This window comes from Nyctereutes procyonoides, unplaced genomic scaffold (assembly GCF_905146905.1).
Source record: "Nyctereutes procyonoides isolate TBG_1078 unplaced genomic scaffold, NYPRO_anot_genome, whole genome shotgun sequence".
Taxonomy (NCBI): domain Eukaryota; kingdom Metazoa; phylum Chordata; class Mammalia; order Carnivora; family Canidae; genus Nyctereutes; species Nyctereutes procyonoides.
The window spans coordinates 13,511,071-13,538,672 of record NW_026575034.1 but is presented as its reverse complement, the minus strand read 5'-3'; the positions used below and the strand labels follow the sequence as shown (position 1 = coordinate 13,538,672).

The 27,602-nt window shown below is 36.9% G+C and overlaps 1 protein-coding gene across 2 annotated transcripts in view; it reads right to left on the bottom strand.

The window, feature by feature from the left end:
* Positions 1–27,602, bottom strand: part of COPB1 (COPI coat complex subunit beta 1) — a 38,897-nt gene that overhangs the window by 8,239 nt on the left and 3,056 nt on the right. For both annotated transcript variants that reach the window (XM_055317955.1, XM_055317956.1), the window contains exons 3-16: positions 23,830–24,059; positions 23,260–23,429; positions 20,645–20,759; positions 19,331–19,423; positions 17,134–17,271; positions 13,979–14,098; positions 11,932–12,039; positions 11,701–11,847; positions 10,015–10,160; positions 8,553–8,649; positions 7,321–7,481; positions 6,003–6,123; positions 2,424–2,651; positions 2,078–2,257 (exon numbers count right to left, since the gene is read on the bottom strand). In XM_055317955.1, coding sequence (XP_055173930.1) covers positions 2,078–2,257; positions 2,424–2,651; positions 6,003–6,123; positions 7,321–7,481; positions 8,553–8,649; positions 10,015–10,160; positions 11,701–11,847; positions 11,932–12,039; positions 13,979–14,098; positions 17,134–17,271; positions 19,331–19,423; positions 20,645–20,759; positions 23,260–23,429; positions 23,830–24,059 — 2,054 coding nt within the window. The remainder of the gene's footprint in view (positions 1–2,077; positions 2,258–2,423; positions 2,652–6,002; positions 6,124–7,320; positions 7,482–8,552; positions 8,650–10,014; positions 10,161–11,700; positions 11,848–11,931; positions 12,040–13,978; positions 14,099–17,133; positions 17,272–19,330; positions 19,424–20,644; positions 20,760–23,259; positions 23,430–23,829; positions 24,060–27,602) is intronic.

Here is a 27,602-nt window from a genome sequence, read left to right as displayed (position 1 = left end):
CCCTGGGTGGCGCAGTGGTTTAGCGCCTGTCTTTGGCCCAGGGCGTGATCCTGGAGACCCGGGATCGAATCCCACGTCAGGCTCCCAGTGCATGGAGCCTGCTTCTCCCTCTGCCTGTGTCTCTGCCTCTCTCTCTCTCTCTGTGACTGTCATAAATTTAAAAAAAAAAAGAAAAAAAAGAACAGGTACTAGAGTTTATAGCTCAGTGGGAAAAAAATGTTAAATATGTTGAGCAAACATGTTAAACATTATCTCAATTTAGGAACTGTGTAATTTGGATACACTTTCAGTTAAATCCCTCAGTATCTAAACTCGATAGCTGCTCTCCAGAACTTGGGAACTATATAAAATCCAAATCACATGGTAATCCCTGCTACCTAAACGAAGGAAATAAGATTATATAGCAAGAAATGCTTGTAATTCCACAAAGATAAATTTTATATGCTCCCCAAATTTAAAAACAAAACACCCCAAGTATAGCACTTTTTACATAATAATGTCACCAAAAACACAAACAAAAGAAAAAAATATGTAAAACTGGATTATATCAAAAGGGAAAACTTTTGTGCATAAAGAATGTTATTAAACAGAGTGAAAAGTCAACCTTGGGAGAAAATATTTGCCAATCATACATCTGATAAGAGATTTGTGATCCAGCAGTTACATCTCTAAGTATAACCCAAAAGAAATGAAAGTAGTGCCTAAAAGAGATATTTGTGCATCCATGGTCATAAAAGCATTATTCACAATAGCCAAATCAACCCAAGTGTTTATCGACAGATAAATGGATAAGCAATATGTGATATATATTCAAAATGGCATATTGCTCAGCCTTAAAAAAGAAATTCTGACACACACTACAACATGGATAAACCTTGAAGACATTATTTTAAGTGAAATAAGCCAGTCACAAAAGGGCAAATACTGTATGATTCTGCTAATATAAGGTACCTGTAGCAATCACATTCATAGTGACCAGGCCAGACCCCTGCCTTTGAAAAGTTTTAGTTAATCTTCAGGTGCTTGGGTGGCTTTTAAGTATCCAACGCTTAATGTCAGCTTGGGCCTTAATCTCAGGGTCATGAGGTCAAGCCCTGCACTGAGCTTCACGTTGGGCATGGAGCCAGATTAAAAAATAAATAACATTTTAAAGCTTTAGTTAATCTTTAAGGATCTCCCAGTTTATGTGTTAGTCTACGATTCAACATACACAGGGTGCTTGAGTGATTCAGTCAGTTAAGCATCAGCCTTTGGCTCAGGTCATGATTCCAGGGTCCTGGGATCGAGCGCCAGCCACATCAGGCTCCCTCCTCAGCCAGGAGCCTGCTTCTCCCTATCCCTCTGCCTGCATGCCCCCCCACCACCACCCTGCTTGTGCTCTGTCAAATAAATAAATAAAATATTTTTTAAAAAGATTCAACACACACAACTGGAACAAGTTATAAAACCATTTATTAGACTTATAGTACTCATGTATATAGTAAAATACTTTATCAGCATCTGAGTTATTTTTTCACTTTTATTTTTCCTAATTTTGTTTTTTTAAAAATTTCTATTTATTCATGAGAGACAGCAAGAGGCAAAGACATAGAGAAGCAGACTCCTTGCAGGGAACCTAATGCGGGACTCAATCCCCGGACCCGGGATCACACCCTGAGCTGAAGGCAGACATTCAACCACTGAGCCACCCAGGCATCTCATTTTTTTTTTTTTTTAATTTTCTTTATTCACTGGAGAGACAGAGCACAAGCAGAGGAAGGGGCAGAGGGAGAAGCAGGCTCCCTGCTGAGTGGGAAGCCCAACATGGAACCCGATCCTAGGACCCCGAGATCATGACCTGAGTTGAAGTCAGACATTTACCTGACTAAGCCACCCAGTTCCCCCAGTATCTGAGTTTTAATGAGTTTTAGTTCATGCTTCATGAACCTACCAATTAGTGACTTGACAAAAACTGAAGCTATATAACAAGTTATTTTTTCTTTAAAAAAAAAAAAAAACAGTGGGACTAGCCACTTCCTGATTATTACTATAAGTGGTCCATTTAAATAATTTACCAGTGTATTTGACATTTTGTTACCTTATTAAGTTTAGATGCTAGGGGATCTGCTGCCTCTTTCCTCTGCGTGTTGCCCATTGCTGCCAGCAGGCTCAGCTGAAACTGATCTTCCTTGCAGTTCATTTCATTCTTCGCAGTTAGTTGCATAAAGGAAATGGGGTCATCAGGTTGTACTGTCACATTCCTCTTTTCAGATTCTTTCTGTGTTGAGAAAACAATACACACGTCTCTCTTTATTATGGAAAGTACGACAGCTTTCTGTAGGCCTACAATGGGGGCAGCCCTCACACAGGACTAAAAAATCAACAAAATTAAAAAAAATAATAACCCTTGAAGCACTTTTATGACTTGCCCACATATATCTTACCTTCTGGGATAATTTCTCTTCTTCGAGTTTAGCAGACAACATGTGAGAAAGGGACTGCCTGCATTCCTTATTGAAAATGTCATTCATTAAAGGTGAACATTCAGACAAGACCTTGAGGCACAGAGAAATTCGATCTACATCGTCATCCGTAATTGGCTTCTTTGGAAGAGAGGATTTTCCCAAATGAAGGATAGTTGCCATAAGCAACATAGCCTCAGCAACAAAAGACTAAAAAAGCAGAGAAATAGATTATTTACTGTCATGGTTCTCCAATTCAGTAATGTCACTTTATTACATAACTCAATATCCAAGAAATAAACTTAATTTTCATTTCACCAAAATAAATTTACGCTTTAGATTTTATCTCCATAGATCTGATGCACCCTTTCCCTCCCTATCTTTAGAGCTGCCACCCTCTACTGCCTTCATTAACTTCCAACTGAAAGACAGCAACGGCTTGTTAACAGTTTCCCCAGCTCTAATCCCTTCACACGCCAATGCTATCTTCTTTAAAATTCTAACTATGGAAAAGTGAAAAGAATGATACACTTTACCAGTTGCTCACATTAGCCACATCTGCTTTCTTATTCTACCTGTACAAGTCCACCTACTTTTGGGGCTAACCATATGAAAGTAAGGTTCTTCTTCCCTTAAGTACTTCAGCATTATGTCTCTTAAGAATCAGGACAGTTTGCTACAGAACCACAATATAATTCTTGCACCTGAGAAACAGAATCCCAAAATATATCTACATTACACTTAAAATAAATTTTCCTAAGGTCACCAAGTGTTTTTACTGTTTTTTTAATCCAGGATCAGCTTCGTGCATTTTATTTGGCCATTAGAGTCTTTAAGTCCCTGATATCCTAAACCAGCCCCCCTGGCTTTTTGTATTGTTTTCCATCACAATGACTTTTTTTAAAAAAGGCTAATAAGCCCGTTGCTTTGTAGAATGTCACCCACTTCTGGTGAGAATACTAGATAGGTAACATTTTCCATTTCTTATTGTATTGCGTTAGGAGGCACCTAATGTCAGGTGGCTCCATTATTAGAGGTGTAAAGTGTGATCTCCTGCTGCTGTTCTTTTACTCCTTATTGTGCACTAATCACTTTACTGTACCTGCGAGTATTTTCAGTGACTTCCTACAGCCTTCATGTTGAAGTCCATACTACCTAGCCTGCTAGTCAAGGTTTTCAATTTCAAGTGACTCCAATTTTCTTTTTTAGTGCCAAGTACAATTATCCTGACACATGGCTCTATGATCTTGCCAACTTGTTCTTTGGCTAAGTACTGATCTGCACACATGCATAAAAGACTCCTAGAGGCCTGGAAACAAACCAACAGAAGAATGAATGTAATAACCCTGAGTCTGGTTATGGTCTCCAAAAGAAGAAAGGGGAAGGGACAGGAGGAAAAAAAAAAAAAAAGCGACAAAAATAGTGGCCAAAAAGTTCCCAAATTCAAAGAAAACTAAGCCTACATATCCAAGAAGCTCAATGAACTACAAACAAAGGAAAGATGAAGAGAACCACAGCAAAGCAAACCCTAATCAAATTACTAAAATCTATGATAGGGAGAAAAATCTAAAACCAGCCAGAGGAAACAGGACACATTCCACAAAGAGGCAGAGGGATGACAGCAGGCCTCTCATCAGAAAGTCAGAAGATGCTGGAGCTACAACTTTATACTAAACTACAAGCCAGAAGACAATGGAGTAATATCTTTATAGAGCTAAAAACAGCAAAAACAAAAACCACACCTGTCCATAAAATTCTATATTCACAAAGGTATCTTTCAAAAATGAAGGAAAAAATAAAGGCTATTTCAGACAACAAAAACCAAGAAAATGATTTGCCAACAGACCTGCACTGTAAGGACAGTTAAAGCAAAATCTTTAGCCAAGAGGTACATAAAATCAGGGAGAAACTAAAATCTATTCAGAGAAATGAGAATGCTAGGAAAGGCGTAAGTGAAGGAGAGTCGGGGAGGTAATAAACAACCAACCTTTTCCTGCCTTGTACTACCTATGGCAAACTTTGTGAACCAGTTACTAGAAATCTGGCTCTCTTAATAGCAAATGCTCAAATGGTCTCTCAATTTGCAGAACTGAGCAGTCATTCCATGAAAGGACATCAAAGTAGACTCAGAGACAAACTTCTGGAGATTTTTAAAAGGCAAAATTTGAAGAATAGACAATTATTCTGTAACAAAAACCTAAATAAACACCCCACAGAAGAGTTACAAAGTAAATTATTGCCCATAAATCAAAACAGAGGTAAAAAAGAAATAATACACCTTGTATTTTACTTGGCCTTCTATATCTCATCTATGGCTCTTTTCATGCATGTAATAAAAAAGATCCTTTGGAAATTCCAAATCTAAAATTAAAATGTCTAACTATATGGGAGCATAAATAAAATCTAATGGACTATTACACAGGTATTAAATATTAGGATTAGGAAAAGCTTAGAGGAACATGGAAAAATGTTTGTTACAATGTGGAGCGAAACTGCAGTGTCATAAAACACAGAATGATCAATACTAGGGAGAAAAGTAATTCACGGAGAAAAGCTGTATTAAAATCTTTCCGGAAGAAGGAAGAACTTTTGTTATCATATTTGGTAATGTAATTCTATCTTTTGATGTTTCTATCTCCACTACAATACTAATAAGATCTGTACTTTAGCCCTCTAACCATGAGTGACTTTTTCCTCATATTTTATTATATCACTCATTTAAAAACTATTAAAAAGAAATGAAAAATAAAACAAACACATTCACAATTCTACCATAGAGAGATTTGTTTTATTTATTTATTTTTAAAAGATTTTATTTATTTATTTATGAGAGACAGAGAGAGGCAGAGACATAGGCAGAGGGAGAAGCAGACTCCCCATGGGGAGCCTGATAAGGGACTCGATCCCAGGACCCCGGGATCCCGACCTGAGCCAAAGGCAGGCAGACACTCAACCAATGAGCCACCCCGGCATCCCGAGAGATTTGTTTTAAATGACGGCAAAGTAAATATTTTTTTTCCAGGCAAATGAAAGCTGAGAGAATTCATCACCAACAGACACAAATGATAAGAATGATCAAGTTCTTTAGGCAGAAAGAAAATATTGCACGGAAATTTAAATTTACACAAAGGAATGAAAATATGTGGGTAAATATAAGACTTTTTTTTCTCATTAAAAAATTCTTCAAAAGAATATTAACTATTTACAGCAGATGAATGTATAAACAAAACCAGCATATTATAATACAGCTTGAAAAAAAGAAAGAAATGGATGAACTTTGAAGACATTATGCTCAAGTGAAATGGGCCTTGACTGGGCCTTGACTGATCCTAGCCAAAAAACCGACTGACTTCATAAACCCTTACATCTCTTCCACTGGACTAATCACAAGGTACCATTTTTTGTATTACTTTGTCAATTTTATAAGAACTTTGTATTACTATGGCCATTTTCTTGATTATCATAAGCTCATTAATGACAGGAACTTCAGGTCCTTCACTGTCAAATGCATATGGTAGGCACTCAGTATTTGCTGGGTAAATGAAGGATAAATGAACTTACATTTTGCTTTTTCTTCTCCTGAACCAAAGCGACATAGCGCAAGGCAATCTTGGTTAGAGTTGTGGCAAGGGAAGCAGCAACAAAGAAATCTCCATCCAGAAGGAAGCCTCTCAGGGGAGGTCTGCAAAACAATCAAGGAAAATGAAACCCAATCATTTCTAAAGCATCACACAACTTTTGCATAAATGATTCAAGTATGCCTATTTAGCACTCTTACCACCACCCTTCAGTGAAGAGGATCTCCATTAGTTTCCTCTTTAGCTTTTAGAATGGAAGAAGGAAAATATAAGTGGTTTTACTTAATTCACTTAAGTTCAAAAGAGCCAGAGCCAAGTGCATATGGAAAGAGAAAATGAATTACAAGTGTATGTACTGGATCCAATGAGCTACATTCAAATTCCAGCTTATCTATTTATTGCGTCCCTATGGGTAAATTACAAACCTTTCCTAAGCCTCAAATTCTTCTTCTGTTAAATGGGGATAATAATACACTGTGTATCTCAACAAGTTGTTAAGACTACAGGAAACAAACTACTTTGTATAATGCCTAGCATATAGTAAGCAACCATTAAAATTTTAGGCATTATTACCACATTCATTATAAAATCAGAGAAAATTAGACAGAAAATATCAAAATTTTATTCCATCAATCAGAAGTGGAAAATCCTCAAAATATGTTTCCCAAGCACTAATAAAAACAATAAAATTTACAAAGTTACCTTCACTTTGCATCCTCTTTAAGTCTTTTTATTAAAGATTTTATTTGACAGAGTGAGCATGCAATAAACAGGGGGAAGGGGAGTCTCCCCACTGACTGGAGAGACCAACATGCCTTTCGATCCCGACTGAACCACCCAGGGCATTTTCTATGTGAGTAAAATAATTTTACTCGGGATCCCTGGGTGGCGCAGCGGTTTGGCGCCTGCCTTTGGCCCAGGGCGCGATCCTGGAGACCCGGGATCGAATCCCACGTTGGGCTCCCGGGTGCATGGAGCCTGCTTCTCCCTCTGCCTGTGTCTCTGCCTCTCTCTCTCTCTCTCTGTGACTATCATAAAAAAATAATAATAATAATAATAATAATAATAATTTTACTCACACTTCACTTAGCATTTTCTATGTGAGTAAAATAATTTTAAATGGAATAGTTATCTCAATGAAAACAGTTTTAAGGAGATGATTAAAACCATCAACACAATTCCTGGGAGAAAGAAATTAACATCCTCCTTTCAAGAATCTTAAATGGCAAAGATCCATTTTGGTCCAAGAAAGTAAACTATTAAGAGAAAAAAGATGATAGGTCCCAGGTACTGCAGATTACCTTTCTTCCTCTTTCTTCGTGGGTCTAGAACTACTAAGGGCACTCTGAGTTGCGTAGGTGCCCATCTCAGTTACCAGCTTCTGGACTGGCCCCACAGTTATTTCCTCCTCAGGTTTTAATTCGCCAGCTTCTTTCTTTATTTCCGACTCTACGATTGGGATCTAAAAATCAATTGGGAATACCAATTTAGTAATAATATCAACAGCAAGCAAAATCATATTTAAATATTCAATCATTTCTATGGAAAAAGCAATCCCCCAATGGGATTTTTGCAACTCTGCATTCAATTTTCTTTCCTTCCCAGGACGATGTAGTGAAAAGAATAGGGGCAAGTTGGATGCCAGTTACTTATTGAATAGTTCTGGGCAAGTCAATTAAGCTACTCAGTTTCTTTATCTCTTAAATGGGAATCTTAAATCTATCCATACAAGTTACTTAATAGGAAAATTTTTTAAAAAAAGGAAAATGCTTGGGACAGTGACCAAGACAAAGCAGATCCTCACTAAGCCTTACTCCTCCTTCTCTAGCCCTTCCTCTGAAATACTAACCAAAACAGCAACCTACTCGAAATGTGTACTGAATGTTTTCTAAAATCTGACTTATGTGTACAGAATAACCTCATCAACCACATGGCTACTTTGTATTTATTCCTCAATTCCAATCATCTAACAATAAGAGCTCTAAGAATCTTCGATCATTATTTGTCAATTCCTTTATTTCCTAAGTGAAAAACGTGAAGTCTCATCAGGTTAGGAAATTTATATCCAAGGTCCCAGAGTTAATTACTGGCAGAGGAAGCCTGCAGCCCAGGTCTCCTGACAAGCACTGTTCTTCCTATTCAACCATACGGTTGTCTGGACGAGGACACACTGCCAGTTTTAGTACAAAAATAGTCTAATGTTAACATGGTTCCTATAACATTCTCCTTTCAGAATATATAGGCTAACACAGAGTTTTACAAGTCTTTTTCACTTTTTTAGATATATAACCTTTTGTTCCAATAAAATCTTACCTGAAAGAATGGGTGTTATAGCTGAATGCAGGGGAAAAGGATGCCCCTAACTTCCCACAGTTTCTAAGCTTTAATTATCTGGGTAATTAAAACACATTTTTCAGTGTTTTTAACTCCAACACTACTAAATAAAAACACGAAAACAAACCACAACCTAAAAGTCTGATTTACTAAAGTAAAAACCACCACATACAGTAACATTTATTAAAGTAAAACATACCTCCCCAAGGGACCTTCGGACCTCAGTCATCACACTCTGAATGTCTTCCTTGGTACTACAATATTCTCCCAGGATCCATAATGCTCCTCGGTAAATCCTAAGGGAAGAATACAAGTTCTGAAACACTGCCAACAAATCTGCAGGCAGAGATCTTTCTCTGTGAATTTAGGTTCAAACAAGAAAATAAGATTCTGCAGTAACCAGGGACTATGGATGAAATTTTAAGAAAGAATATAACTCTCCAGAAATCACAAGGATTCAAAGGAAAATAAGTATTCTCACCCATTATTATTATCAGGAACACTTTAAAATTGGTAAACTCATCAGTAAAAATAAAATACAGGCACCCCGAGTGGCTCAGCGGTTTAGCACCACCATCAGCCCAGGGCATGATCCTGGAGACCCGGGATTGAGTCCCATGTCGGGCTCCCTGCATGGAGCCTGCTTCTCCCTCTGCCTGTCTCTCTGAGCCTCTCTCTCTCTCTGTGTGTCTCTCATGAATAAATAAATAAAATTTAAAAAAAAATACCAAAACATCTCCCAGAAAGGTGGTACCCTCCATTTAGGAGAGAGTTAAGGTATATTTTATCACTTATTACTATAAAAAATGTGTTACTTTGGTGTAAAAAAGTAATTCACTTTTATTTGTAGTCACTGGAAAGAAAAGACAAGATGCTGAACAGAAAAATGGACAAGGAAGGAATGCAAAGGATCAGTAATTTAAAAACTCCAAAAAACATTAAGAAAGCAACAACTCTCTAGTTAAAAATGTTAAACTGAATAGTCTTCAGTTATTTTGCCTTAAGATTTTTATTAAATTGATTTAGAAAATATTTTAGAAACTAAAGCTCTAAAATGATGGCCATTAAAGACAAAACTTTGGTATGATTTTTTTTCTCATGAAGGAAGCAAATCTTTTTCACTTCCATAAATATCAATACTTCATACCATAAAAACAATTTACAGTGGTCCTTTCTTTTCTATCCAAGCAGATATGATGCAAGTCTATTATACTGTATCCATCAGATGCTTTAAATGAAGCAAAATTTGGATGCAATAGTCCTTTCTCATTAGCAAAGGCTATTTAAGGGAATGCACAATGTCAGATTTAGGCTGCATTTTCAATTCCTCATTTTAGTAAATGCTAACGGGGGACAAAAATAATGATATCCAAAAAGTGATATACTTTAAAAATATGTTCATCAGTCATTTTAGGATTCACCCTGTTTTAGAAGAAATAAGGATAAAGAAACTTAGCTAAATCACATATAAAAAAACAAATTTTCACCCATAGATTATGGATTTACCGAGGGTGAGGGTGAGGTGATGTTTACTGTAATCCTTATTTTGGCTTTAGTGTCTTGATTCAATTCTTCTCCTTTACATTTTCTATCAACTGATCCTTTAAAAATAGACTCTAGTACAATGCTTGACCCTACATTTAAACAGATTTTAGACCTACTTGACAGATTTAATAGCATGAAAGACTTCAAGCATCTTCTCAACAATAAGCATTCTCAGGTTATCAAAGCGCTGAATGGCTTCACGAACAAACTCCAGGACATCAGCAGCTGCTGCTTCATTATTGTCACTGAGAAATTCCATTAACTGAAAGGGGGAAAAAGAGGAAAATAGGATAAGTTATATAAGTTTTTTAAAAAGATTTATTTATTTGAGAGAGAGCAAGAGTGCACAGGCATGTGAATGTGGGGGGGGGGGGGAGATGAAGAGGGAGAAAGAGAATCTCAAGCAAACTCCACACTGAGCCCTGAGTCCACTCAATCCCACAACCGAAGACAAAATCAAGAGTTGAACGCTTAACTGACTGAGCCACCCAAGCATCCATAACTATTATTTTCAGAAAGAAAATTATCTAAGTTTTAAGAAGTAAACAAATTCACAAAGAATGTAATTTTTTTTTAAGATTTTATTTATTTACTCATGAGAGACACACACAAAGAGAGAGAGAGAGAGGCAGACACACAGGGAGAGGGAGAAGCAGGCTCCATGCAGGGAGCCCGACATGGGTCTCAATCTCGGGCCTCCAGGATCATGCCCTGAGCCAAAGGTGGTGCTAAACCATTGGGCCACTGGGGTTGCCTCCAGAATGTAATAATTTTAAAAGCTATAACAAAATATAAGACACAAGCTCTGTTATATAAACAAAGTCACAATGTCTTTTCTGGGTTTCGGATAGCCAACTTTACTACAAAAACAGTCACTAATAAAACAAAAGCTGGAGGGGCACCTGGGTGGCTCAGTGGTTGAGTGTCTTTGGCTGAGATCAAGTCCCCCTCTGGGGTCCCCACAGGGAGCCTGCTTCTCCCTCTGCTGTGTCTGCTTCTATGTGTCTCTCATAAATAAATAAAATCTTTAAAACAAAACAAAACAAAACAAAAACCCCAAAGCTGGAAATACACAACTCAAGGGGCAGCCCGGGTGGCTCAGCAGTTTAGCGCCACCTTCGGCCCAGGGCCTGATCCTGGAGACCCGGGACTCCCTGCATGGAGCCTGCTTCTCCCCCTGCCTGTGTCTCTGCCTCTCCCTCCCTCTCCCTCCCTCTCTCTCTCTCTATCTCTCATGAATAAATAAATAAAATCTTAAAAAAAAAAAATACATGACTCAAAATAAGTTAACTGGATACTCCTAAATTATAACTAAAAATCATTTCAGAGAAAATATTAAGTTCAAAGACAAAATTTCTAATAATAACATATTTCATTTATTTGACAGTGACAGAAGTCAATGATTCTAGGTACATATATTTTTCCTGTAACTAAATCCTTCAACTTTAAAGAGGTAAAACTAAAAAAAATAATAATAATAAAAATAAAGAGGTAAAACTATTGAAAGAAAAAAAAAACTATTGAAAGAAATACAGTTGCAACATAGCATAATTCTACCATAGGTAACTGTAACAAACATCAGTTATAATAATATGTGGAGGTATTTTTGTTATTATGTGTTTGTGTGTTTGCTTCTTTGAAGATGTAGAAAGAAGTCAGAGTCCTTATCTTTCTGAGCTTAAGAGTGAAATAAAGATCCCTTTCGACCACAAGATTTAGTGATTCTACTAGACAGTTTAACTGCTAAATAACTTTCTATTCTTTTAGAGAATTTCAAAATTAAAGTCATCAGAATTACATACCACAGGAATAACATTTGCAGCCATATCTGGAAATCGGACAGAACAGGAATGCAATGTTCTCACAAGGAGCTGTCTATATTTGTCAGTATCTTCATGCTCAGACACATTATTTGTTTTAATCACTTCCTTCTTCAGAACAATAACCAGCTAGAGAACAAAGTAAAAATAAATTGGAATTATACCATGTTTGGCCTGGCAGCTTACAACAGTGCTGTCAGAGTTTTGTTTTACCTCTTCAACATTCCTAGAAGAGACGAGATCCAGTGCTAACTGCAAAGTTTTCTTGCGTACTTCTAAGTCTGGTGTGCTCAATACTCTCAAGATGTCCATAACAAGATCCTAAGAAAGAATGAAAAATCCAGAATTAACAACAATATTAAGAGGAAAACATCTTAACCACAGGATGGAGGGTTCTGACCATCATCATCACCTTAATTCTTTCATCAATAATAAAATCACCAGTGCTGGAAGAACCAGGTATTTTGGGTATCTTGGTGTAATGCAATGAAGTATGTAATATCACATATGATGCATTCAAATTACAACTGTTACTGTGACTCTATCAAGCTTTAGATCAAACTTACAGTTTATAGAAAATTCAGAAATCAGTGAAAGAAACTAAACAACACTACCAGAAACTAATCTGTAAGGAAGGGCATCTTACAGGACAATTGGTCTGGTCTTGTCAATAAGACCATGTCATGAAATGGACAAGCCAAACAAAGAGGATATGTCAGGGACATCTGGGAAAATCTGACTTTGGTGTTGGTATTGGATAACATTAAGAAACTATTAATTTGGGGATCCCTAGGTGGCTCAGAGGTTTAGTGCCTGCCTTTGGCTCAGGGCATAATCCTGAAGTCTCAGGATCAAGTCCCACATCAGGCTCCCTGCATGGAGCCTGCTTCTCTCTCTGCCTGTGTCTCTGCCTCTCTCTCTCTGTCTCTCATGAATAAATAAAACCTTAAAAGAAAAGAAACTATTAATTTCATTAAGTGTGCTAACGTTATTATTACTCTGCAAGGAAATGTAATGTTCTAATAGCACATACTTTAAAAAAGAACCACTCTGGCAGATAAGGATTTTAAAATATAGCAAAACTCATTTACAAATGATCTTACTTCTTTAAAACTTTATTTGAAAAAAATTTAGGGCAGTCTGGGTGGCTCAGCGGTTTAGCACTGCCTTTAGCCCAGAGCCTGATCCTAGAGACCCCGGATCGAGTCCCATGTCAGGCTCCCTGCATGGAGCCTGCTTCTCCCTCTGCCTGTGTCTCTGCCTCTATCTCTCTCTCTGTGTCTCTCATGAATAAATAAATAAAATCTTTTAAAAATTTTTAATTAATAATAAAAAAAATTTAGCGGGGCGCCTGGGTGGCTCAGCATTTGAGCATCTGCTTTTCACTTAGAGTGCGATCCTGGGGTCTGGGATCGAGTCCCACATCCGACTCCTTGCAGGGAACCTACTTCTCCCTCTGCCTATGTCTCTGCCTGTCTCTCATGAATAAATAAATAAATCTTTAAAAAGATATATATAAATTAAAAAATTAAAAAATTTAGCTGATAAAACAGTTTGAAAAATTAATTCCTGTATAACTTTCACATATGCTCACTAGTTAATATGTTGCTGCATACACCATATACTTTATCAAACTCCCTCTACACCTGAATATTTTAGTGTACACCTCCCAAGAATAAGGATAGACTCTTATATAACCATAATAAAATTATCAAATTCAGAGAACAGTGGTAACAATATTAACTAATATACAGTCTATAAATCACATTTATCCAAGTGTCCTAATAATGTCCTGTAGAGCATATTTTTTGGTGTTGCTCTAGTCCAGAACAGCATTGAATTTAGCTATCATGGGGCTTTATAACAATCATTATTCTCATGGATTACATAGGTATGCTGATAATTCTATAGAATTCAATATCTTTTATCCTTTCAATAATTTGAAAAATTATTTTTCAAAAACTATAAATTATATTCAAATTCCAATTAATATATCTCTATTGGTGAGAATATCAAATGTAGTACAAATAGAAAAGATGTAAGATAAAATATTAATTCACATCAAATTTTTTTTATGGCAAAGACAATACCCCAAAATAGTATTACACCATTAATATCATTTAATGGTACACTTTAGTTGACCAGAATTTAAACTGCCCAATCCCCAAGAATTTAGGTTAACCAAGATAGCAAGGCTTGAGCATTACCTCAATTTGAAAAGGATTTTACTCAGGATTTCTTTCTTTCAGCTAGTATTTACCTGTAGTACTCGTTCATGAGCAGGATGCTCTTTTAACTCTATCAATCGATCCAGAACTATGAGCTTGACGTTGTTGTCACTCTCCTTAATAATTAAATCAATGTAACACTGAGCAGCAGCCTATATAAAAAAAAGAAACACACTTTAAGAACATCATCCATCTTTTTTTTTTTTTTAAGATTTTTTTTAATTTTTTATTTATTCATGAGAGACACAGAGCAAGAGAGAGGCAGAGACACAGGCAGAGGGAGAAGCAGGCCCCATGCAGGGAGCCCGATGTGGGACTCGATCCCGGGTCTCCAGGATCACACCCTGGGCTGCAGGCACTAAACCGCTGCACCACCAGGGCTGCCTGAACATCATCCATCTTAAACACAGAATCTGCATATAAGAAAAAAAAAAAAAAGCCCCCAAAGAAGCCAAAATACATTCATTACTCCTGCTCTAAAAGTTTCCCAAAGGAATGTGTCCCTCTATTCCCTAAATTCTAACAAATCTCATTATTTTCAAGATTAAAAAAGTTAAGAAGCATCACATATTAGAAGGAAGAAAAGCGGCTGCTATAAGCAGAAATATTAACAGTCAAAAAATAAGGACTGAAACTAAGAAACAAGGCAGAAAAAAGCAGAGTATCCCCAAAAATATAGCTATTGAGGATCTTTTAGTTTAGGTGCATAGTCTAACACACCTGAATTACAGCAGAGAAAAATCAAGACTATAAAGATGACCCTGACTCATTAAAAGCAGAATACAAAGCAGCAAACATGAAAGAGCTCCCAGTGACCAAAACTGGAATAATATGATTGATAAAAGAAGTAATGATAATGATTATAACACATAGGAAAGTAGCCATACTAATACGAAGAAAGAAAAGGAGGGAGAGTGGGCAGAAAAGGGGACAACTCTTCCTTGCAGTACTCCAGTTAATAAATGTAGAATGAGGGAAACAGAAAGTCACCATTAGAATATCACATTAATAATTGCTGTACAGAAATGTTAAATTTAGTTGGTTTAAGTTTGAGGAAAAATAGGATATTTGCAGTTTCAAAGTATCTTCCTGGGATCCCTGGGTGGCTCAGTGGTTTAGCACCTGCCTTCGGCCCAGGGTGTGATCCTGGGGTCCCGGGATGGAGTCCCACAACAGGCTCCCTGCAGGGAGCCTGTTTCTCTCTCTGCCTGTGTCTCTCATGGATAAATAAATAAAATCTTAAAAAAAAAAAAAAAGTATCTTCCCATGTTATTTACTAATTACAAAAGTAACAACTCAACAATAAATAAATAATAACTCAACAGTGGAGAAACCCAGCAAGTACCACCTTAACCAACTGATCAAGGTTAACATCACTAAAGTATCCCAACATCATGTACTCCTTGATATAACACATTGAGAAAGGTTCAGCACTTCCACAATATTCTTCCCCAAAATGTATGACCTCAATCTAATTGTGAGAAAACATCAGACAAATTCAAATTCAAATTTTACAAGCAAACTGACCTAGAATTCCTCAAAAGTATACGGTCATTAAAAACAAGGAAAGGCCTGGGGAAGTGTCACAGATTAGAGGACACTAACACATGACAACTAAATGTAACGTGGGATCCTGGATGGAATTCTGGTACAAAAAAAGGAGATTAGTGATGAAATTGGTGGAATTCAAATAAAGTCTATAGTTTAGTTAACAATATTCATATTGTTCCAATGGTAATTTCTTAATTTTGACAATTATACAATTGCTATGTAAGACTGTAAGACACAAACATGACAGGAAGCTGGGGAAGGGTGATGAGAACTTTGTCCTATTTTTACAACTTTTACTGTTTTGCTGTTCTGTAAGCCTAAAATTATTTCAAAATAAAAAAGGTAAAGCAATTTTTTCTAAGTATTGGCAGGTAAAGCAATCAAGTCTCCTACAAGCTGGCTTTATAAACTATTCATTCTCTGAATATATTAGGGGTTCCTCATGCAGTTGATACAGTAAATTATAGAAAAGAAAGCAGTATCCCAGTATTGAAAATATGCACTATAATCTTTTTTAGGATCCATCATGTAGGATCCAAAGTTCATTTTCTCAGATCTGGGTTCTAATATAATTAAAGTATGGGGAGAGATCTTAAAATATCAGTATCAGGGGGATCCCTTGGTGGCTCAGCGGTTTGGCACCTGCCTTTGGCCTGGGGCGTGATCCTGTAGACACGGAATTGAGCCCTGCGTCAGGCTTCTCGCGTGGAGCCTGCTTCTCCCTCTGCCTATGTCTCTGCCTCTCTTTCTCTCTGTGTCTCTCATGAATAAATAAATAAAATCTTAAAAAAATATATCAGTATCATTCTCTAGAAACTAGAAATGTGGGATCCCTGGGTGGCGCAGCGGTTTAGCGCCTGCCTTTGGCCCAGGGCGCGATCCTGGAGACTCGGGATCGAATCCCATGTCGGGCTCCCGGTGCATGGAGCCTGCTTCTCCCTCTGCCTATGTCTCTGCCTCTCTCTCTCTCTCATTCTGTGTGACTATCATAAATAAATAAAAATTAAGGGGATCCCTGGGTGGCGCAGCGGTTTGGCGCCTGCCTTTGGCCCAGGGCGCGATCCTGGAGACCCGGGATCGAATCCCACGTCGGGCTCCTGGTGCATGGAGCCTGCTTCTCCCTCTGCCTGTGTCTCTGCCTCTCTCTCATTCTATGTGACTATCATAAATAAATAAAAATTAAAAAAAAAAAATTTTAAAAAAAATAAAAAAAAAAAGAAAAAAGATTGGACTATGTAAAGAATCCAATAATATCACAAAATTTATAAATTGTTATTTCTGTGCCACGTAATGCCATGTAATCACATAGTAAACTGCAATGTCACTAAATCATAAGTGCTGGGGCACCCAGGTAGCTCAGACAGTTAAGTGTCTGACTCTTGGTTTTGGCTCAGGTTATGATCTCGGGGCCCTGGGACTGAGCCCTACATTGGGCTCCACACTTCTGGAAGAGCCTGTTTGAGATTCTCACTCTCTCTCCTTCTGCCTCTCCCGTCCCCCACATTCTATCTGTCTCAAGCAAATAAATGAATTTTTTTTAAAAAGAGAACAAAATATAAAATAAAAAAATAAGTCACAAGTGCTAAAATAGCATATCTATCATCTAACTGAATGAACTAAATGAAATAAGCAGTACCTTGATTGCAGTAGGCGCACTAGAGAGTGTCACTAATGTTCCAGCAGCTTCATATTTTACGGCAGGGCTAGACGACTGTAATAAGTTATAGATGCAGCGAATGAAACGAGCCCTTTCTGATGGATTAGCATGACAGACCTGGAGAAGAAAACATCTAGGTTTCAATGGATTTCAGGGACACTTGCTTTCAAACAGATTTTTTTATAGATGTCAGCTTTTGGGATGCTAGTTTTCTTAATTTGAAAGTGAAGAATAATGTTATAAGGCATCTGAAGATGTCAGCCAACATGACATTAGACACTGTGACTGGTAATTTCAGGAAGAAACAGGTTTTACTTCAGACAGCTGTTACAGCTACTCATTTATTCATTCAATCATAATTAATATTATTTCACAAAAGATTTTCTAATGGCTTATAATAAAAGAATGCAGACTATATACAAATGAAATAGAATAAGAAAATGTAAAGAAACAAAATCAAGGATAACTCATTAACCAAGTGCATTAATATGGATATTGTGATAGGATATTAAATTTGGTCCTAGGGACGCCTGGGTGGCTCAACGGTTGAGTGTCTGCCTTTGGCTCAGGGCATGATCCTGGATTTCCAGGATCAAGTCCCACAACAGGCTCCTTGAATGGCCTGCTTCTCCTCCCACTGCCTGGGTCTTTGCCTCTCTTTCTGTGTCTATCATGAATAAATACATAAAATCTTTAAAGAAAAAAAAATTGGTCCTAAATTTTTATTCTGGATATCATGTCAAAAAAGGAAACATGATAGCTATCAATCTCAATGGCTAATAAAAGGAAAATATCGCCTCCCCCCCCAAAAAAAGGAAAATACCCATTCTAAAGGCAAGAAAGATAACCCCTTTTTCAAGTACTACTACTTATTTATCTGGAACCATATTCAGTACTTTGGAAACAACTAAAATATTCTATGCTATCCAAAAAATATTTTAATATCTTTACCTATGAAGCAAACATTCCTTATTTTTTTCCTGAAATTGGTTTTTATGTCAGATTTTCCTCTAATATATATAGTCAAATCTCTCTTATTCAGGCATGACTCAAAAGCTATTCGCTCTTGCAAATAACTGGACCCTGCTAGACAAAGAAGTCTCTGAATAGCAGAGAATCCCTATTTTTGAGAGCCTCAGCAGCATCTCTAAACCATACAATGAATTAAAAGGAACTATATATTTACAGTTCTAGTTTCATCTTGAATGCCAAATCCAAATGACTGGTACCCTATGTTGAAAAGGGCCCTTATCTCTCAAAATCAAAGAGAGCTGTAATCAGCAGTGTCTGCTGTGGTACTTTGTCAATATTCTTCGTCTTTTTTTTTTTTTTGGTCAATATTCTTCTATTTAGTAAAGTCAGTCCTGATGTATATTTTTGTTGGTCTCCCATGGTTATCAATAGCAAAACTGGATGTTATTTTATCTTTTATCAGAAAATTAAGATGCAATCAATCCTTTCAAAGGATTTAACAAATTTAAATGTTGCCAATAAAACACTCCATTTTAAAATCCAAATCTCTTATCTAGTTTTAGATTTCCTATTGGTCAATGGCCAACAATGTCATTTTGACATTTTTAAGTCTATTCTCTTTTACAAACAAGGAACAAAGAAAGTATTTAAAAGTTTTCTGATTTCTTTATAGATTTCCAAAGTAGTCTGGTACATACTCAAATCTTAAATTTTATTCCAAAGCCTGATTAATAATCAATTCAGTTACTAAATAGTGCAGGATGATTTCTCTACTGCTGTATTAGGTCAAAGCATGAGTTTTTAATAGACTTCTTTATAGAGGTTTAGAAAAATAGGAAGTGTTTGGAAAACACAATAAATCAAATGAAAAAATTTTTAAAAGACTTTCATAGACTATGCTACAAAATATTTCTTCTACTGGGGTGCCTGGGTGGCTCAGCTAGTTAAGCATCTGTCTTCAGCTCAGGTCATGATCCCGGAGTCCAGGGACTAAGCCCCATGTCAGGCTCCTTCCTCAGCAGGGAATCTGCTTCTTCCTCTCCCTCTGCCCCTCCCTGCTTGTGTTCTCTCTCATCAATCAATCAATCTTAAAAAATATACACATATATTTCTATTACTAAAACATATTACCCCAACAATTAAGCAGCATTCCCGAAAGAGACAACTCTTAAAGTATATTTTATCCATTATAGATTAGTCTTACCTTATAAATTAGTTCAACAATAACCAACTGAAGAATGTCTCCAAATGTGTGAACCTGATCAATGCAAGTACTTAGGTAATCCAAAGCTCGATCCTAAGAAAACAAAAATATATTTATCAAATTCCACCTCATTCAACAAAAGGACTTAGTCAGTGCAACCTTAAAAAAAATACACAATTGAATATAAAATGAATGTGGAAATGAGGGCAAAGAAAAATCAAATGAAGGAAAAAAAGAAGGTTAACATATACATGTAAGAAAGTCCAATACATATTCTAGAAATGGGCCACAAATCTGGGGTATGAATTTTCTAGCAGCTAAACTGAAGAGAAAAACACTGTGTTACATGATTCAGAGAACCCATACAACCAAAACAAACCAGCTATTTAGGAGCATGGTTATTCCTACTTCTAAGACCTAAAAGAAAAATCTCAACGATTCTCATATACTGAATGCTGTGATATAAAAAAACTATGATCTCAACAATATCTCTACAGAAAAAGTATCAGGAAATTTTATTGACCTTTTTCTGATTATGCCCCCCCCCCCGTGGGTAAACAGCATAGTATTAAATATATAGGTCAATAATACCAATTGTACAAGAGAACAAAACATTCTGGCCCAAATAAGCAGCTTTCTTATCATCTTGTTCACACACACAAAATGACAGCATCTAAATTTCAGAAAAATGGATAGATTCCATATCTTTCAGTCTTCATGCATATTATTTCCCACATTTTGAGAATATTGGATAGCAAAAATTTCAGGATAATATGCCACCAAAGTATGCAGATTCACTGCTACCCCACCAGTTGATGCATACATTTTAAGCAACAACAAGAGCTGGATGTAGAGTTGACACTGACTTATGAAATCTGAAGAGTCTAGTAAGGATACACACCTACACTGAAGACTATGCTTCTTTCACAGACACAGCTCAGGGTGAACCCTATACAATGCTACTATTTTTCTCTACTAAACAACTTTAGACCTATACCAACAGAAGGATAATCAGGCTCAAACCCCAAAATAGAGTGCCACAAAATATAGCCATAATAATTTCAATCTGGAGAAACTGTCAAGTGGCCATTAACTATTTCTCAGATGTTTACTAAAAATAAAGTATATACATAAGCAATTGTCTGAAGAAGGGTTAAGAAAAAACTATTTTATACAAATTAAGTTCAAAAATCTAAAAAAAAAAACTATACAAACACTTGTAGTATAAGCAAAATCATGGACTAAATAAAACTTGATTAGGCCTATGTACTTTTAATTCTCATTTGAATACAGTCATATAAAAAACTACTTTACCTGATCTGCATGAATTAGCATCATAAATGCATTCCTTTTGCAACTTGCATCCTTCTCATTCACCAGAAAATCATGTATGAGTTCAGGAGCATCAGGTATAAGATGTTCAAAATTCCTTGAAATAAAACAGGTAATATTCGTATTTAATAAAACTTGCTTTGTTGTTTTAGTAACTCCTTGAACACTACTAAAATTTATCTTTATCAAGCTTTATAACATTGTTAATTGTTTTGCATTTTGTAACCTTAAGTCAATTAGAACTGTGGATAGAAATTACAAACTTACATCTTTATTATCAATTATATGTTTTCTAGTTTAATAAAGAAAAAGCTGACTTTTTCCACATGCTTTCAACTGAGTATCTCTAATAATTGTCTTTCATATACTTTAGGAATAAAATGCACATAATGACAATCTCAAGGTACTGAAAGATTGTTCATTAATAATTATCAGGAAAAAGGGGGGATCCTTGGGTGGCGCAGCGGTTTGGCGCCTGCCTTTGGCCCAGGGCACGATCCTGGAGACCCGGGATCGAATCCCACGTCGGGCTCCTGGTGCACGGAGCCTGCTTCTCCCTCTGCCTGTGTCTCTGCCTCTCTCTCTCTCTCTCTCTCTCTGACTATCATAAATAAAAAAAAAAAAAAGGGGGAATCCCTGGGTGGCTCAGCGGTTGGGCGCCTGCCTTCGGCCTGGGGCGTGATCCTGGGGACCCTGGATCAAGTCCCGCATCGGGCTCCCTGCATGGAGTCTGCTTCTCCCTCTGCCTGTGTCTCTGCCTTTCTCTCTCTCTCTCTTTCTCTGTCTCTCATGAATAAATAAAATCTTAAAAAAAAAAAAAAAAGAATTATCAGGAAAAAAAGGAGTCCCTTGAATTTTATTAATTATGCATTATATTTACTTATTCACTTACTTGTTAACTTACTTCCTATTCAGGAAATTTTAAAGTACCTGTTGTATACAAAATAACGAAAACCAGCTTAAAAACCATCATCTAGCTTCAACAATTGTTAATTCATGGCCATTTTTGTTTCACCTATACCTCTGCACACTTCTTCTCCTTCAATATTATTTTGAAACAAATCCCAGACCACTTACTACTTCTTCTGTAAATATACTGACATAATTAAGGATTCTTTTTTATTTTTTATTTTATTTTTTTAAAGATTTATTTACTTATTCATGAGGGATACAGACTAAGAGAGAAAGGCAAAAACACAGGCAGAGGGAGAAGCAGACTCCTCGCAAGGAGCCAATGCGGGACTCGATCCCGGATCCCGGGATCACGACCTGGGAGGCACCCAACCGCGGAGCCCCTGCAGGTATACCAGATTCTTTCTTTTTAAAACAAATCATAATGCCATGATCAAACCTTTAAAAACTTAACATTCTTTAATATCATTTACAGTGTTCAAATTTCCCATTGTCTAATAAATGTTGTAATTCCGGTGTATGCAGTCTAGCTTAAGTTCTGAAATTTGTGTAGTCTATATGGTAACTTTTAAGGAACTCTACATTATTAACCAGAATATCACTGCCCTAACAGTTAACAAAATCTAATATAGCAATAAGAGAACTGTGAAGAGAACTGTGAAATCATGTAACAATCAACTCTTAAAGTACGAAGACATTTATAAAAATTACATCCTACATTTAAATGGATTAACACTGGGACCCCTGGGTAACTCAGTGGTTTAGTGCCCGCCTTCGGCCCAGGGTATGATCCTGGAGACCCGGGATCGAGTCCCGCTTCAGGTTCCCTGCACGGAGCCTGCTTCTCCCTCTGCCTGTGTCTCTGCCTCACTCTTTTTCTGTGTCTCTCATGAACAAATAAATAAAATCTTTAAATGGATTAACACTAGTGATTATAAAACCAAGCATTATAGCCTTATCTGATTCTTTGAATCATTTTTGAAGTCCAGAAACTTCAGCTTTCCAAGAACAGGAATCAGTTGAGAACTATAACCTTTCTCATTAAAAAGCTCCCTCCTGGGCAGCCCAGGTGGCTCAGTGGTTTAGCGCTGCCTTCAGCCCAGGATGTGGTCCTGGAGACCCGGGATTGAGTCCCACGTCGGGCTCCCTGCATGGAGCCCGCTTCTCCCTCTACCTGTGTCTTTGCCTCTCTCTGTGTGTATCTCATGAATAAATAAATAAAATCTTAAAAAAAATAAAAAATAAAATAAAAAGCTCCCTACTTAAGTCTTCTAAGGGTAAAAACGTTAAGACCCACATTCCACATAAAGAAAATTCAAAAGCAGTGTCAAAAACTCAAAACCTACAGAGGCTAAGCAAGTCAACAAATGAATTAAGTGGGCTAAAGTACTACAATGATAGGCACTGTAAACTGGAAAGTGTACAACTTATTTAAGGGAGCTACTGTCAATTTCAGCATATTGTTGTTATGCAGAAACTAGGACCCAGTATTGTCAGATCTTTTCAATGTTGACAACATAACGATAATAAGAAGAAAATAAAAATAAATAAAAAAAAAGAAAAAAATATTGTTAAGGTCAAAGAAAAAGTTATCTACGAGTATGTATAATCTGTAAGGAAATGCTATGGAACCTCTAGACTAAACAATCCTCACAAAAGTAAGCCACAAGAGTACCTTCATTTACCTATAGATTGTATAGATGGCCAAAACAGCATTTCTTCTAACGTAGCTATGTCGGTGCTCCAAACAAGCACGGATAGCTGGCATTAAAGGTTCTAGCAATTCTGCTTCTTTCAATTTGCAAAGAAAACGAAGAGTAGATCCTCGAATAAATTCATTAGGATGCTGAAGATCCTGATAAAAGTTAAATATGAAATGTTGAGTTACAGCCTTTTATGAAACTACACAGGATTTTTAAGAGCAAAATTTCCTATGGATAAAATAAGTAGGTTCAAGGAAAATAATCTAGATTATCTGACAATTTCCTTCATATTCCTGTCAAATCAATTTTCACCTATCACATCAATGTCTCATATTCTATGTGTTTTTTATTAGTAACATAAAAATGTATTGAAAATATCCAAAGAAAGTAACAATAAAACTTTTTACAATAAATCTCTACAACTGCAGTTCCAATTATTGATAACTTAGACCTTACTCAAGATTTAATTTTAAAAATCAAGAGAACTCCCATTCCACCAATTTTACAATTAAAATCAAGGCAATATTCAGAAATAACCATGGTTTAGTTTACCTTTCTGTATGCATCACATACAAGGATCATTTCATGTAAAAGTCTCCCATCTGGAGTTGTTTTAGGAACAATTTCCCAAAATACCAGAAGTAATTTTTTGATGGTATGATCCTGAAGAGGTAGCACAAAACGAATGATGGTCATCAGAAGTCCAGGAAGCTTTTCACCATTCAGAATCATAATGATCACTTTCTTCAAAGCTTCAGTCTTTGACTTCACATCTCCTTTTTCTGATTTAAAAAAAAAAAATTTTTCAAAGGAAAATTCCTCAGAAAATTTTACAATTAACAGAATAAAACATTTTCTCACTGTATCCACAGTAATGATAATAAAGGCACTAAACAAAGTCATAAGGGTTTTCGACCTAGCTGCCACAAACAAGCTGAATGACTTTACAGAAGGCATTTATCTCTCTGAACCTCATGATACTTAATACAGAATATAAAGAAACTGGATGAGATCTCTGGTCCCTAACCCAAGGAATCAATGCAGAAGCCACCACATCTATAGATATACCAAATAATGCACGTCTCAAACAAATATATAACTTTTTTTTAAGTTTTTTTTTTTAAGATTTTATTTATTTATTCATGAGAGACACACAGAGGAAGAGAGGCAGAGACATTGGCAGAGGGAGAAGCAGGCTCCATGCAGGGAGCCTGACATGGGACTCAATCCCAGGTCTCCAGGATCACGGCCTGGGCTGAAGGTGGCACTAAACCGCTGAGCCACCCAGGCTGCCCTTTTTTAAAGATTTTGTTTATTCATGTGAAACACAGAGAGAGAGGAGACATAAGCAGAAGGAGAAGCAAGCTCCCTGCAGGGAGCCTGATGCAGGACTCGGTCCCAGGACCCCAGGATCATGACCTGAGCCAAAGGCAGATGCTCAACCACTAAGCCACCCAGGTGCCCCTGTAACTGTTTTTCAAAGTGTAAATAGATGCTGTTAGAGTGAATGCTTCTGAATTCAATGTAGCTTTTATTTAGTTGTGCATTTCATTAATCAAAGTGATAACCACTATTATGAGGGCAAGAGAAGGATCAGGGACATTTTTTTTTTTTTTAACATTAGATCTTCGAACTCAAAAAGGCTAGGGACTAATACATTAATTCCAAAATCTCATGATGTTTCTACAGATTACAAAACTTCAGATCCTTTTTCAAGAAATCGCCTAAAAAATGGAAGAAAATAAAATGTACTAGATGAGTAACCATTATTTAGAATTAAGGATGACACACTCATGATACTAGCTTTTTGTTACTAAGCTTAAAGCAATTTACACCATAAACTATTTTATGCAAAACAATCTCTAATCTCATCACTATCACTGCATACTGAAGAATTTATGGTAAAAAACATTTTGTATCCAAAATTCAAAGGCAGGAACATTAAGAGGCAAGCACACCACTACAATGGCTTACATCACAGAAATAAACAAGTATCTAGGAGAGTGGAGGACAAAGAGGGATGACGAAGTTTTAAATAATCTTAGGGTTAGGGACACCCAGGTGGCTCAGTGTTTGAGTGTCTGCCTTGGGCAAGGGTGTGATCCTGGGGTCTGGGATCAAGTCCCATGTCAGGTTCTCCAGAGGGAGCCTGCTTCTCCCTCTGCCTGTGTCTCTGCATTTCTCTGTGTGTCTCTCATGAATAAATAAATAAAATCTTAAAAAAAAATCTTAAGGTTATCATGAGCAAAAGAATAGAACTAGGAATACATTTCCAACCATTAGGGCTAAGTGGCCATCAAATGACAGTTCCTTGTTGTTGCCAGAGATAAGAGACTGTGAACAACCAGCTGGTAGAGTTACAGAAAGGATTTAAGCTTTGGAAGAATTATAATAGCTAAATCAAAATTTCTTTCTAGCCCCTGAAGGCTATTTATCTATTACTAGCTTGACATGATATTTTTACATGTTGCAGAATAAAGAATATCCTCAGGTTCTCAATTTGTGTTCAACTGAGAATACAGTAAGGGTTCTTGCCCAATTTATGCCACAAGGGTCAACATATTTGTTTAAAACGTAACACCTGGGATCCCTGGATGGCGCAGCGGTTTGGCGCCTGCCTTTGGCCCAGGGCGCGATCCTGGAGACCCGGGATCGAATCCCACGTCGGGCTCCTGGTGCATGGAGCCTGCTTCTCCCTCTGCCTGTGTCTCTGCCTCTCTCTCTCTCTCTCTCTCTGTGACTATCATAAATAAATAAAAAAAATTAAAAAAAAAAAAAGTAACACCTTCTCATGCATCTCTCCCTGTTTCAAGGATTATGTATCTCCTGCCACATATGAAAAAAAAAGTTGGTATTGCCATATCAAATCAAGAAACAACCAACCATAAAATGATGAAGTTATCAATCTGTGCAAACCTTCAGTTTTTAACTCTAAGAAGATATAAAAACAAAGCCTCAGGAAAGGTGACAGTAGCTAATAGCAAGAACTATAAGACAAATTGGGGAAAGTTTTAAGTGGCTAAAGTTATTTGCTGAGCCTAAAGAGATTTTATCTTTGTCCTGAGCTTCCTTTCTGAATATAAAAAAATTGTGTTTTTTTTTTCCTAATCTGTTTGATAGTGTAAGGGACACAAAGTCCAAAAAGCATAAAACTGTATCACTACAATGCTGATATCTTCTTTTATTCCAGCATTTGACTACTTTTTCCAAATTAGCAAATTCTGGGATCCCTGGGTGGCGCAGCGGTTTGGCGCCTGCCTTTGGCCCAGGGCGCCATCCTGGAGACCCGGGATCAAATCCCACGTCGGGCTCCCTGCATGGAGCCTGCTTCTCCCTCTGCCTGTGTCTCTGCCTCTCTCTCTCTGTGTGACTATTATGAATAAATAAATAAAATCTTAAAAAAAAAAAAATTAGCAAATTCTAAGAGGATATAGCTCCACTTGTAACTAAATGTTAAAAATTCATAGAAAACTTATAAAAAAATCTGTATCATTTATAATCCAAGCCCTCTTAACTTCAATTTCCATTTATTCCAACAATTCAAAATAAGGTGAAAAATGCGTTTTCCTACATCTTCAAAATTTTCAAAACTTCTTTTCCTCCATGAACATTACAAAAATATGGAAAATTTCAAATATTAATTCAGTTCACCAAAATATATCAAGTACTTCCTACTCTGGTTAATGTATATTTATCAGAACTCATGTCCAGTGGCTAAAAGTTTAAGTAAAATAACTCAGTATTTCACCAAACTAAAAAATGTTACTTAAATTGGACACTACTTCTAATTTTTTTCTCATCTCAACTCTTTTGAGATACAGTAAAAAAAAATACACATAAAATTTGAGACTTGTGGGCAGCCGGGTGGCTCAGTGGTTTAGCATCGCCTTCAGCCCAGGGCGTGACCCCGGAGATCTGGGATCGGGTCCCGCGTCGGGCTCCCTGAGTGGAGCCTGCTTTTCTCCCTCTGCCTGTGTCTCTGCCTCTGTGTGTGTGTGTGTGTGTGTGTCTCATGAATAAATAAATAAAATCTTAAAAAAAAAAAATTGAGACTACTTATTTATTTCTTGGTGGGGGAGGATAGCTAAGGCAGCCACAATTTAAAGAAAAGGTATTATTACAATGGACAGGTTTTGTTCTTTATTGTCACAGGGGTTACCTTAAGTATTTTGGGATCTAAAAGTGAAAACTTTTTTTAAGTAAGCTTTATACGGGATCCCTGGGTGGCGCAGCGGTTTAGCGCCTGCCTTTGGCCCGGGACCTGGTCCTGGAGACCCGGGATCGAATCCCACGTTGTGCTCCCGGTGCACAGGAGCCTGCTTCTC